Source organism: Podarcis filfolensis (assembly GCF_964270895.1).
Source record: "Podarcis filfolensis genome assembly, chromosome: 8".
NCBI classification, from domain to species: Eukaryota; Metazoa; Chordata; class Lepidosauria; order Squamata; family Lacertidae; genus Podarcis; species Podarcis filfolensis.
In genome coordinates, this window is record NC_139611.1 from 58,796,621 (window position 1) to 58,811,166 (window position 14,546).

General features: G+C 43.3%; 1 protein-coding gene across 4 annotated transcripts in view; it reads left to right on the top strand.

Annotated features, from left to right (window-relative positions):
* Positions 1-14,546, top strand: part of ADGRB2 (adhesion G protein-coupled receptor B2) — a 162,311-nt gene that overhangs the window by 74,878 nt on the left and 72,887 nt on the right. For all 4 annotated transcript variants that reach the window (XM_083625135.1, XM_083625136.1, XM_083625134.1 and 1 more), the window contains exon 4: positions 238-402. In XM_083625135.1, coding sequence (XP_083481261.1) covers positions 238-402 — 165 coding nt within the window. The remainder of the gene's footprint in view (positions 1-237; positions 403-14,546) is intronic.

Genomic DNA, 14,546 nt, shown 5'->3' on the forward strand with positions numbered 1-14,546 from the left:
AAAAAAAACATACACACACGTACACAGATTAATGTGGAAAGAGAACAGAATGGAATGGAATGATGCTCAAACACCAGCAGAAGTTATGCCCACCAGAAATAGCCTGATTTGTCCAGCCCTAGGTGCATGGGCACAGCATCAGAGCTACTTCCAGGTCTTCCATCTGTTCTGGAGGTGGCTGAACCAGTTTTTCTCTGTGTCTGTATGCTTGTGTGCGTGTTTCCCTCTTTCCCACAGGAGACCCTGCAGCAGAGGAGTGGTCCCAGTGGAGCGTCTGTTCACTGACCTGCGGCCAAGGCACCCAGGTGCGGACTCGCTCCTGCGTCTCATCGCCTTACGGGACACTATGTAGCGGGTTGTTGCGGGAGACCCGGATATGCAATAATACCGCCACCTGCCCAGGTAGACGGGGCAAATGGGGAGGGGGCTTGCTGCTGTTTCCCCTTCCTTCCACCCCTTTGTTACGTCTTCCTTCGTTGTGTCAGGTTGCTTTCGTGAGAGATGCCTGTCTGTCATCGCGCTTTGTTTTGTATTCCCAGAATGTTCATTCCAACTGGCATTATTAACATTCATATGCTAATGTGGCTGCACTCTTAGAAGCAGGAATAAACATCCTCTGAAATATTTGGTTCTGTTCTGTTTTCGATTTAGCTTTGCCTCTGTCACTTCCAGTTCAGTCCCAAGGAAGATTTAGTAACCCATTCGGCACCCCGCCCCGCCCCACCCCCACCTCACCCCACCCCCAAGGACAGGTTCAATCCTGGTTCGCAAGGATGAGACACTTAATAGGTTTAATTAGTTATAAAGCCAATTCAGCCATAACCCATAAGTACTGTGAAGTATTAATGAAATAAAAATGACTAAAACAGCTTGCCGTAAATTTGCCACACGTTTTTTAATGTGCCCTGTTTAATTAAAGAGTATTTTATCCATCCTGCAACAAGGCATCTCTCCTGCCTGATCAATGCCCCATTCCGTTAAAAGGACATACTGTAATGCAAAATTGTGTAGAAACTGAATCTGTTCTCCTTTGAGCCAGTGAGTGTATCAGGAATCCTTTACCTCAGGGCAGCCCAACTTTCCTTACCAAGTGAGCCACAAGAGTACTTTGAACCTGCAGGGCTTGTCCTGCAGGGTGGGGGTGAGGGAGTGAGGCCAAAATTTGACACACAAATCCCAGGGTCCTAGAGCTCTCCCACCTCCTTCCCAAAGCTGCGAAAGCACTAACTAAGCTTTGGGAAGGAGCATGGAGGACTCTAGGACCCTGTCAGAGCCCTCACACCTCCTTCCCAAAGCCCAGCACCTCACTAACTCAGCTTTGGGAAGGCAGTGTGAGGGGTTGGGTAGGGGGCACAAAAGGGCCGTGCATTGAACCACCTTACTTTAAATGGACCCTTATTTTGAGAGCTGGGTGATTGCATCTCCCAAACAAATTCAGCAGGGGTAGCCAACCATAGTGGCCTGCAGATGTTCTTGGACTCCAGCTCCCATCAGCCCCAGCAAGCATGGCCAATGGTCAAGGATGATGGGAATTGTGGTCTAAAACAAGAGCACAGTGTTGGCTTTCCCTGATATACAGAATTTTACTTCCAGCACAATCCCGTGCGTGTTTACTCAGAAGGATGTTCAACAGGGCTTATTCCCAGTCAGCATGCATAGGATGGCTGCCTTAAAAGCAGGCAGGATGATACTGAATTGGGGGCAGTGGTGCTGAGGATGGAATGCTTAACCCTCTCGCCTCTTTCTCAGTCTCTCTTCTCCCTCCCTTCCCTGCCTTTACCCTACTGAGGGAAAATGCAAGGTAGGCAGCAGCTGGAGGTGAGTTTGAGATTATGGGGTTGTCAGGTGAAAGAGTGAAACATCTGACCCTGGCACTGTTGCTCCTTTCCCCCAGCCTGCTTTTGTTTCATTCAGCAATAAATACAGCCATAAATAAATGAATAAATATAAAATTATGGGTTTCCCTTCATAATGGGTGGTTTGGCATCGAACTGAGCTGCTGAGGAAAGCCAAGCCAAACCACACTTCAAAGTGTGGGGCCAAGGCTGTTGTTGCTCTTGCCACTGTTGTAATCCAAAAAGAAGAGGAAGCCCCCTTGGCCATCTTGTAAACAAGGATCACCACCCCCACCTGAAAATTCTTAGAAACTGCCTTTCATCATCCCGCACACCCCTGAAACATTACCAAAACTGCAGTCTTACACATGCCTACCCAGAAGCAATTCCCATGAGGTTCAGTGTGGGTCATTCCCAGGAATATAGGAGCAGCCCCACTGCTGGGAGACGTCCTGCCTCTAGGCTAGAGGAGAGCCAAAGGGATATCAAAGATATCAAAAGCATTGCCAGGCACAGGAAGGGAGGGTGGGAGTCTTCTCTTGCATTTTGTTTTCCCTTTGTTTTACAATTTCCCTCTCCTTGCTTCCACTGGGAGGAAAGTGCTTATTCCAGCTGCATGGCTGGTATATCCCCACCTCCCTCATTTTGGTGGGCATGCTAGGGGACTAGGAAGGTTTCAATTCTTCAGATCCAAATTCTTCCCTCGATAAGTTCCTGGTGCACCCAGTTTTACCTCTAACAGACATCCAATGAAGCTGAATAGTAGAAGATTTGCAACAGTTAAAAGAAAGTGTTTCTTCATGCAGCGTTTGGTTGAATTATGGAACTTGCTCCTCCAGGAGGCAGTGATGGCCACCAATTTGGATGGCTATAAAAGAGGATTGTACAGATTCCTGGAGGAGAAGGCTATCAATGGCTACTAGACATGGAGGGAGGCAGAAGGATTTCTGAATACCAGTTGCTCAAAACTGCAGGAGGGGAGAATGTTCTTGTGCTCAGGTCCTGCTTGTGGGTTTCCCACAAGTATCTGGCAGTGTTCGAAACTCCCATTGTTCTAGGCACATTTTGCAGCAGGGAATTTCATTAGTGTGAGCAGTTTCTGAGCTCTGGGCACAGCACTGCACCTAAAATTTCTGATTAAAACTGCAGAGTGGAAGGAAAGGAGGACCTTTTTCTATCTCCCCACTTCCAGTTAGTCTCTGAAGACTGGAGAAGAGACCCTCTTTAGAATATTAGGGGGGTGGGCAGGGGAAGGACTAGACCATGTGAAAAATGAACATAATATTTTAGCTGCATTTCGTTCATTTTCAGCTTTGTATTCTTGTTTTAAAGAAAGTGTGCCTAGACATTCCGTTGTTGTGCCCATCACCTAGGTTTAAGGTGCCATTTAGCTTTTAGCTTTCATATCTCAGTTTCTAACACTGGTATCTGGTTGTCTGCTGTGAGAACAGGATGCTGGCTTAGATAGACCATTGTCCTGATTCAGAAGATTCTTCTAATGTTACTTTGCCTCATTGTCTTTTAAAGCCATCAGAGTCAGTGGCCATCTCTAGCATGACATGCTGCAGTTGCAAGTTTCAGAACTCTGGTGCTACATACATACTTAATCGACATGCTCATTTTTTAGAATAAGAATATTTACTTTAGGCATGCTTTTGAAAGTGTCCTTGGGCTTCCTTCTTCTTTTCAAGTCGTGCTGGCTTTTGCATGCCCTGGAAAACTGTGCTGCTTTTAGTATCTTTGATTTAAAGGAGGTTGAAGAGTTGAAATGCATTAATTAGCATTCAGAGCCTATGACAGCTAATCAATGATGGATCACTATCTGCTTGAAAAATCTAACACCAGCGTGAAACACTGAACAAAGCTGAATCGGGAAAGCTCAGGAGGTCATTGTAGAAATATTTATATATCTGTATAAAAGTTGTTTTTCCCCCTCCACATCATTCTGTTTAATCTCAACTCATCAAAGGCTAGATATCCCTGAATTTCTCGTTGGCCTGTTGGAGGTGAAAGATAATTCCTCATCTTGTTTTTAGGTTTCACCTCATGAATCTTTCAATGGATAAACAATCCAGAAAGCGTATTTAGATTCTGGAGAAAATTACACAGAACAGCAAAAGGCATCCAATAGGCATATTGGGGGGGGAGGGGGGGAGCAAGGAACAATTTACACAGGAATGGTCGTTGGATTAGCTGGAAATTAGAAAGTAGTCCAGTAGCTGCTTTGTTTCCTCAGGCATGAAATTAACCAAATCCAAGAAAAAAGTGGGATGTATCAACAAAAAGATCAGAAGAACAAACTATGTTTTTGGTATTTTTTTAAAAAGTCCCTATGAAAATCCACCAGCATTTTACTGCATATTTCTCCTAATACATTGGTATGCAATTTTGCCTAACACACACATTTATGGAACTGCATTTTTGCATATTGTTTTCACTAATATATGCATTTTATGCATACTTTCTCTAATACATACATTTTGGGGTTGGAAACAGGATTGCAAAATTTAGAGAAGTGCAAATTTCAAGAGGTAGCTGTGTTTTGGTTTGCATATTGTAATGGGAAGTGTGAATTAGACAGGCTTACAATTGAAATGTGAAGCAAGCCCAATTATCACTCCCTACTTGTAAAAGCCCATTACACTGGCTCCTGCACGTCACAAAAGGTCTCAGGTTTCCCCAAAGTATGCTGGTATAACCAAACAATGTCCTCTCTCCCTTTGAAAATATTAAAAGCCAGTAATTATTAATATCTGTCTTGAGCGCTAATCAGCACAACTCCTGGGTCCCTTGTAAGGCAGAGAGATCAGAATTAAAAAGAAAACCTGCTAGTTCTTACATTAGCAAAGCTGAATATTAATTTTTGGAAAACGCAGCAGACTTCAAAGACAGTTTCCCCAGGTTTTTGCAAAGAGAAAATGAAGTACCATACTCCATTCCTAATTTCAATCATTAAAACATCTGCAAGTCTGGATGTAAGATATTGTGAATGGATTTAATGATAAATGAAGCATTGATTAAGTTTGACCAGGAAGCTGTTCAGGTGTTCTCCAAAGAGTTATCAGCTTGGGAGGAACTGGATGATGGAAATCAGTTTTCTGTGTATCAGCATCCACTGTCAAGGCAAAACCCAAATTATCTTGGGAAATTTCTCCCTCTTTCATATTATTTGTAATGGCTGCTGTGATCTCACATCCAAGAGACATGGGTTTGGTAGCAACTGATGGCAGCTTAACCTTTACACTTACTTTCCTCTATTTTGAAAGCTTGTGGAAAGAGGCAGAAATGGGACTGGAAAAAATAGATCAAAATGACCACAAATTTTGGCTGGGTATGCATTCAAAGCACATTTCCACCCTCCAATAATTCTGGGCAGTTTGTTAAGGGTTGCGGAGGATTGTAACTCTGTGAGGGATAAACTGCAGTGCTTACAATTCTTAGTGGAGGACGGTGCTTTGAATGTGCTTTAAAATTACACCATAGCCCAAAGCTCACTTGATCCCATCAGGAACAGTTGCTGGAATGATCTTTTAGAGAGTGGTAAGAGTTGACATGATAGAAATTTATAAAATTATGCATGGCACGGAGAAAGTGGGTAGAGGAGGGGAAGTGAACCTTCTCTCGTTACATGCAAATCGCGGACATCCAATGAAGCTGAGTGTTCGAAGATTCAGTAGAAATAAAAGAAAGTACTTCTTTATGTAGTGCATAGTTAAACTACAGAACTCACTCCCATAGGAAGCAGTGATGGTTACCAATCTGGATGGCTTTAAAAGAGGATTAGACAAATTCATGACCGAGAGGGCTATCAAAAGCTGCTTGCCATATTAGGAGGCAGCAATGCTTCTGAATACCAGTTGCTGGAACCTAAGGAAGGGAGAGTGCTCAGGTCATGCTTGCTGGTCTCCCCCAGGCATCTGGTTGGCCACTGTGTTGACATTCTTATGTTCTTAGAATGTCAGGTGGGCAATTTTAGTATGTTGTGCTCCAGAGGCGTTTCTGCATCCAAGCATGAAGTATTGTTCATGTAGAGTGTGCATGCATGAGCCCTCTACTGCAGGGCACTGATGCTGAGCCGTTCTTTCTTGGCCAGCCCCCGCCAGTGGCACAATGGGTCAATGCATCTGGCTGTTGATCAGAGGATTGGTAGTTCAAACCCACCTGGGGTGGCTGTGGGCAGGATTCCTTCGTTGCAGTGGGTTGCACTAGATGACTTTCCAACTCAATCATTCTATGATTCTATGATTCTAACCACACATTGGTATTATGTAACAGGGGTGGGGTGAGAAACTGGTGCCTTTGCCCTGGAAGGTATTTATTCCTTCCCACATGAGAAACATTACATATTTGAGAGGCTTGTCATCAGCAAATGTGGATGTGTCATTTTTTTTTATTTTTGAAAAGCAGATCCAGATTGTGATTGCCAATTGGCAATGTTGTCATTTCCAGTTGATTGATAGACCACATTACCCCAAAGTACAACTCTGTTCAATGTGGTTTGCAGAAAAATCTAAATCTAAATACAGCAATACAGTAACAATGCATGATTAGACTTATAACTGCTAAAATAATTATGTTGTACACCACCCCAATCTCCAAGCGGTGCAAGATTCCAGGGGTTCCAGGCACTTACCAAGGGTTCAGTTTCCTTTGAATGAGGGACAATGGAGACTGTGGTGCCTTTATGATGGTTTATTTACAAATATATACAACCTGAGCCTATGATGGAGGGGCTCAACACCCCAGAAGGTTTTGCTCCTCCAATCATCACAGCCTTGGATCCAAGTACAAATCCAGAATGGCTTTCCTTCTCATGGTGCTGCCTACAGCCTGCTTCTAACCCAGCTCACACGCTCAGCTCTACCTTTTGCCTTTCTCGCTTCTAGCCAGGTGAGGGAGGGGGCCCATCAGGAGTGGGCCGACCCATTTGCCTCCTGCGACCCATGCTTAGGACCATTACCAAGAAGCTGGCCTGGCTATTTCAAGTATTGAATCTGCCATTAGATTTTAACCCTTGCTGGATTCAGGAATTAGATGGGATGCAGGCATACAACCTAACTCCCCCCCCCAAAAAAAAACTTGCAACAATAATAATCAACAATTAACCATTCATTTAACATATATTAACATTTAAGCAAGCGTACAGCTTACTAATAGGTTAAGCCAGAATATCCATAAAGCAATTGCCTTATGAAGAATGTGGGGCAAGGCAGGTGAAACCCTCCATCCCCTGGTGGCAGCCAACTGCAGGCATTATGCTGTCCACTCACGAGCAAAAGCAGCAGTGCATATATGAATCATTGCCACTTGTTGCATACACATAGAAAGCTGCCTTAAGTCACACTGGCCCTTGTAGCTCAGTATTATTTGCACCAGCCTTCCCTAGCATGGTGTCCTCTAAATGTCCCCTACAGCCTCCACCATCCCTGACTATTGCCGTGCTGGCTGGGGCTGATGAAAGTGGTAGTGCAAAACATCTGGAGGGCACCAACTTGGGAAAAGCTATTCTACACTGACTGGCAATGGCTCTCCAGGGTTTTGTGCAGGAGTCTTTCCCAGGCCTACCCAGAGATGCCATCAAGGATTGAACTTGACACCTTCTGCATGCAAAGAATGTGCTTTAGTACTGAGCAATTTTTCGTTGTGCATCACCCTCCCCATTCATTCATAAGTATCAACTGGAGCATAAATGAATGCAGACAGGAGTATCTGTCGTGGATTGCATGTGCAACTGCCTTAATTCCACATCATGCTTGTCCCTATTCAAAAGCACAGACTGTAGTATACATTTATGCAGATCTCGATAATTGTTGCACATTGCATGCACAATTGGCTTAATTGTACAACAATCTAGCCTGCTACAGAAGTGTAGAGAGGTTCATTTTCTGGTACATTTCTTGTTGTCATGCTTCACCCAATTATGCTCAAAAAAGATTTAATTTTGCCAGCTTTTTTAAAAAAAGCCAAATTTATATTTTTGTCAATCTTGCAATGTTATCCCTGAAAGGTAGAACACTTCAGATTGCAGTTTCTTTTAGAGCAGATAAATTCCAGTTGCATTTTAAAAACTGAACACTTCTAGCTAGCTCTCTGCAAAGCTTAAATCAAGAAGAGGATGTGCTCGTGATGTATACCGACCATTTTTAGAACAGAATTTGACTGCCTGTCTGTTCCTCTTTCCACCCAGGCTGGACTAGACAGCAGAACGGAGGGCGTAATAAAGCTCCGATGTCTGTTTATGTAGCTGTGTACTTTCATAACAGGGAAGGAGGGGAAGCAAAATGTATTCTATTTTTCAGTAATGGGGATTCTGCTGCTCTCTTGAAATGATGGAGCACTGATTTGACTTTGGGGGAATGCGACAGAAGATAAAAACTGTCTTTGTGGGCAGGTGGAAAGTCCAGATAATTCAGCATTCTGCCTTCTGACACTAGGCAACTAAATGCCTTGGGGAAGATGTTTCCTTGCACACAATAGAGACAAGGTATCTCTTACTTATTTATCAGAATTATTATTACATGCTCTTCACCAGAAGGTTCCGGGGTGGGTCATAGCAATGTAAAATACAAGATTAAAAAAAGTTTGAAACAAATTTCAATCACAGCTAGTGTGGATCACTATATATCTCAAGCAGGCCTGCCAGCTTGGACCCAGGACTGTGGGTGCCTAGGGTCATGCATGCCATGGGCGTACATGCATGCCCAATGTCAGCAAGCCCACCAGCGTGTGACCTGATATCAACATGCCCCTGCAGCATGCTGACATCACACACAGACATCAGTGGATGTGCTGACATTGGACGTGCTGACGTTGGATGCATACGACCCCGGCACAAAAAATTGTGGGTACCTGACCCCTTCATGGGGAATGCTGGGGGGCTGAAGCACTCAGGGGGCCCCATACCTGGCACATAAGATCTCAAATTTCAAAAACCAGGGTAAAGAGGTGTGTCTTCCATATGTGACAGAAGCTGCACAATGAAGCAATGAAGGTGTCAAGCACACCTCTGTGGGGAGGGGAATTCCACAACTTAGGAGCTGCCACAGAGAATGATGTCACCTTGGCCACATCTCCCATCTGGATAGACTTGCTAGAGAAACCCAGTAGACAGACTAGCAAATATGGACACTGATCAACTGGACCTTGTCAACTAGGACTGACTAGCATTGAAACTTCATACAGTTTGGATATTCCATAGATACATTTGAGATGAGAAGCATTTCCTGAAATGGTTAGAGATTCAAGAAGAGGACTGAAAGGGAGTCTCACACAGGAACACTGGAGCAGCTTTGAACTCTATTTGCCCAAGCCGATAAATTAGCTTGATCTGGCAGCTTTTATAAGGTCAGGCAATGTCACATGATCCACTCTGGCTGAATGTTGTTGAGAGGCTTCCTTGGCTGGTGTATGTTGTTTCTTTGCAGTCCTTCCTTTGGCTGTTTGTTTGGTTGTTGCCCTAGGGAAAAGATAACTTCCTTTTTACCCAGTCACACCATTGGTTTATACAACCAAGTATTGGCATTCTAGGGTTTCAGTCAGGGGTCTTTCCCAGCCCAGTGTGGAGATGTTGGGAATTGAACTTGGGGTTCCTGGTTGAATCCGCTCCTGAATTCCCTCAGGCAACATTTTGGGTAATGGGTTCAAAAAAGCAAGAACAAAACACCAGCATTGAATGGGATTTGTCAGATCATCTAATTCACCAGCCCTTTCTTGCAATGATGTATAAGCAGAAAGATATTCATAATGTTAAGCCTTATAAGTAGAAAGTTACTCATGGTGATGTTCCTGTACCTCTGCACCCCGCGTCTCAGACCAGTTGCTTTGCGTTCTATCCTCAGAAGATAGGGCGAAGCACTACCCCTTTTTTCTCTTTCATTCTTCCTCCACTGACCCTGTGCAAACCTTCTTTGTACCCCCGATATGCCTTTCCTGCTCTGCTACTCCCAAGCCCACGCCTTTCCCCTCCCTGGCTGAAATGGAGGCCCAGCCATGATTGCTGTGTGCTGTGTTGCAGTTCACGGCCTATGGGAGGATTGGTCCGCCTGGAGTCTGTGCTCGATGACTTGTGGGCAAGGGTCGCGGACCAGAATGCGGCAATGCGTTGCTCCACAGCACGGCGGAAAGGCCTGCAAGGGGCCTGAGGTGCAGAATAAATCCTGCAATATCGCTCTCTGCCCTGGTTAGTAACTAGCTCCTTGGATTCCCCCCTCCCTTCCTTCACCCCTGCCGAGGTTTTCCTACTTTCCCAAAAGATAAGTTCTCTTTTGTCTCCATTCTGTACTAATAGACCAGAGGTCACAAACCTTTGGCTCATTAGACATTGCTGAACTACAACTTCCATCACCCCTGACTATTCACGATAATGGCTAGGGTTTATGGGAGTTGGAGTCCTACAACCTCAGGTGAGCTTCAGGTCCTCTGCCCCTTGACTAGACAGAGTCACACAATCATTTCTAAGCATGATAAAATGGTCTTCTGATATCACTAACATGGTCTGGGGGTTGAAATTTGTTTTTTTAGCTTTTCAGGGCCTAGGCAATTTGTGATTTTTTTCAACATGAAGTGGGGAGTGTGAGAGGGAAAATCAGCTTGTGGTAGCCTTTTCCTCAGAAATGGTCTTTGGGGCTAAAATTCCTCCTGGGTGAGAGGGAAACTGCATTGCTGAATGCTGCAACCACACAGAAACACACACATACTGGTCTTACCCTAAACTACGGTTAGCACTAACCACAGTTTGAAGGTGGCTTGTTTTCTTAAACCATAGTGAAAACCATGGCTTCTGCTAGTTGGAAAACAAAACTGAAAGTTTCCAATGTGAAGACTGGAAGCTTTTACTTCTGTTTCCAACTAACTGTGGTTACTCATTAGAAACCGTAGCTTAGCATTAAGTCTAAACGTAACCAATTTGTTCCCATAGAAAAGGAGGGTAAGTCCTTTCACCTGAAGAGCTGTCTTTCTCCTAGAAGGAAGTAGGTTTCTTTCCACTGCCCACCCCCTACAACAGAGTAGTCAAAGGTTTGAAACTCTCTCTTTTTTTTATAAATTTTTTATTGGTTTTTCAACACATATTAAAAGACAATACAACACAATACATAAACAAACAAACATATAAACACGTATAATTTCTTAACCTTTTTTTCCTTAAACCTTCTTTCAGCGACTTCCCCATACCTCCCTTTTCTGCATCCCTGTTTTAAATCATTCCAGCAACCCCTAATTTCAGTTACTTGTAGCACTTTCTTTAAATCTTTTTTCTCATATCCAATTGTTTGTCACTGCAATTCTATTTTGCATTACCCAAGACATTTTAACACTCATTAATTTTACAACAGTTCTTAAGATAAACTTTAAATTTCTTCCAATCTTCTTCCACTGTCTCTTTCCCTTGGTCACGGATTCTGCCAGTCATCTCAGCCAGTCCCATGTAGTCTATCACCTTTGTCTGCCATTCTTCCAATGTGGGTAGCTCTTGTGTCTTCCAATACTTTGCTAAGAGTACTCTTGCTGCTGTTGTAGCATACATAAAGAACGTCCTATCTTTCCTTGACACCAATTGGCCTACCATGCCCAGGAGGAAGGCCTCTGGTTTCTTCACGAAAGTGCATTTAAGCACCTTTTTCATTTCATTATAAATCATTTCCCAGAAGACCTTAATCCTTGGGCACGTCCACCAAAGGTGGTAGAAAGTACCTTCAGTTTCCTTACATTTCCAGCATTTATTATTGGGCGTGTGATAGATTTTTGCAAGCTTGACTGGGGTCATGTACCACCTATAAATCATTTTCATAATGTTCTCTCTTAAGGCATTACATGCCGTAAACTTTATACCGGTAGTCCATAACTGTTCCCAGTCAGCAAACATAATGTTATGACCAATGTCTTGTGCCCATTTAATCATAGCTGATTTAACCGTCTCATCCTGTGTATTCCATTTCAACAGCAAGTTATACATTCTTGACAAATTCTTAGTATTGGGTTCCAAGAGCTCTGTTTCTAATTTTGACCTCTCCACCTGGAAGCCAATCTTCCTGTCCTGTTTGAAAACTTCATTTATCTGGTAATAATGAAGCCAGTCTCTTACTTTAGACTTCAATTTCTCATAACTCTGCAATTTCACTTTTCCCTCCTCATGTTCTATAATTTCCCAATATTTTGGCCATTTGGATTCCATATTAAGTTTTTTCACTTCCTTAGCTTCCATTGGTGACAACCAGCTAGGGGTTTTGTTTTCCAACAAGTCTTTATACCGAATCCAAACATTATATAATGCTTTCCTGACAATATGGTTTTTGAAACCTTGGTGGATTTTAACCTTGTCATACCATATATATGCATGCCAACCAAATCTGTTATTGAACCCTTCCAAATCCAAAATGTCTGTGTTTTCAAGAAGCAGCCAGTTTTTCAGCCAGCAAAAAGCCGTTGATTCATAATACAGCTTTAAGTCCGGCAGGGCAAACCCCCCTCTTTCTTTTGCATCAGTTAGTATCTTAAATTTTATTCTGGGCTTTTTGCCCTGCCAGACAAATCTAGATATGTTTTTTTGCCACCTCTTGAAACAATCCATTTTATCCAAAATCTGCAATGTTTGAAACAAAAGCAACATTCTCGGCAAGACATTCATCTTAATAACAGCAATTCGGCCTAACAAGGAAAGTCTCAAATTTGACCATATTTCTAGATCTTTCTTAACTTCTGTCCAACATTTCTCATAATTATCTTTAAATAAGTTCACATTCTTAGATGTCAAATTAATCCCCAGGTATTTCACCTTCTTTGCGGTTTGAAACTCTCACATGGTATAATCCAGGAAACGTTTCGCCACATACTGATGTTCACACCAAGCCCTGAATTAGAATTGGCCACAGAAAAAGGTCTCATTCCTGGGAGAGTAAACAAAGGAGGGGCTGTGCCTTTGAACAGAATCACTGGAGTGCCACTTGAGTGAAAAAGACAGGTCAAGGAGTGGGGATAAAATAGATGTTGTTCTTTCCACCCTCTAGCTGGAGCCAGTACAGTAGGGATCTCTCTTCTGATGTATGGAATTGACTTAGATTTGCCATCCTTCCCCCAATCTCTGTCCAGCACATACACGCATGCTTTATGAAATCTTCGGACTATTAGTGGTAGGCAGTGTCAGGAAGTAGGATGTCTAAGTGAATTAAAGACCCTCCTGGCTATAATGCTTCCTCCCGCTGCTTTTATCAGGTAGTGGAAATAAAAGAATAAAGAGTTAGCTCCCCAGGGAAGCTCAGGCTTTCACTCGATGCCTGCAGCTTCCATCACTAGCACAGAACACAAACAAACTTCTCCCCCAGCTGGCTCAAAGACCTTTGCACTCAGAAATCAGACTTCCAGTAACTTTCACTACTGCTTTGAAGCAACAACAACAAAATATTTGAAATAAAAACACAAAGGTGTCCTAAGACCCTTTAAGATATAAAGTGACAAATAATTAATCAACAGTTTAAGAGCATTTGGAGTACAATTAACACACACTAAAAAAAATGTTTAAAAAGAAAACTACCTTAGCCTGCTCATCAGTCTCGATTCATCCACCCTCCAAGGCAAAATCTGGTTTGTATGCCTTCGATCTAAAAGCATGCTTCACCCATTTTAAATGTATTTATTCTGTTATTACTTTTATATCCCAGCTGTTCTCCAAGGTGGAGAACAACAACCTGTGAGGTAGGTTGGATTGAAAGATGATGACTAGTCCAAGATCTCTCAATGAGCTTCATGGCTGAGGATTTGAACCTTGGTCTCCCAAGTCCTAGTCCAACACTCTAGCCACTACATTGCACTGGGCAAACCATTGTTTTCTTTAGCCTAACTGTGGTTTGTTGTTGGCTTACAAATTGTGGCTTGTTTTAACTATTGTTTGGCAGTCTTTCCAAACCCAATAGCCATGGTTTGTTCACCCATCAAGCTACAATGGTTTGTTCACTCATCAAGCTACAAAAGCACAAGGCAAGAGCAGCTGGAAAACAACCCAAGTTTAGAGGAAACAAACCATGTTTTCTTTTTTCATCTGTGAGGTGATCTGTGGTTTGTTGAAAAACTATGGTTAAAACAACCGTGGCTTTGCATTAATGGCAGGGGGTCTTTGTATTTTTAAATGTGAATGCCAAATGGAATTAGATCCAGCTGTGCATTTCAGTACTGATTGTTCTGAAATATAGCTTGTTGGGTATTTTAGCATTACAGAAGAAGGTGTTTTGCGTTCTAAGCAGAACCAAGTAGCGTCAGATCACAGCCTGTCTGTAGTTCCACTAAGGAGGCTGCGACTCTCACTGGTTGCCATAAATCTCTTCAGAGAAACCAAGAGGGCTGCCTCCCGCATGCTTTTTGTTTTTCCTCCTCTCCACGCTGCTCCTGTCCTTCGGGTGTTGTGTGCTTTTCAGAGCAAGACTGTCGGCCAGGCTTGTACAATAGGGAGCCCCTCTGGCCATACACGGCTCACCATCCAATTTTTGTGAGCTGCCTAGTGCCTGGGGCCACAAAAATGGGAAGGAGAAGAGTGTCTGGTGTCATGCAGCCCTGTTGGAAACAAAGCCTTCCTTGCTTGATTGGTTCATTGGGCAAAGGGGCCTTCTTAATGACTGATTTCGTACATGACCTCTGTCAACCTTCTGTGCTAAGTGAGGATTTTTGCAATTATATCCATGTGTCAGACACTGCAGGGTCTCTGGCTGTTGGCAGGACCAGACC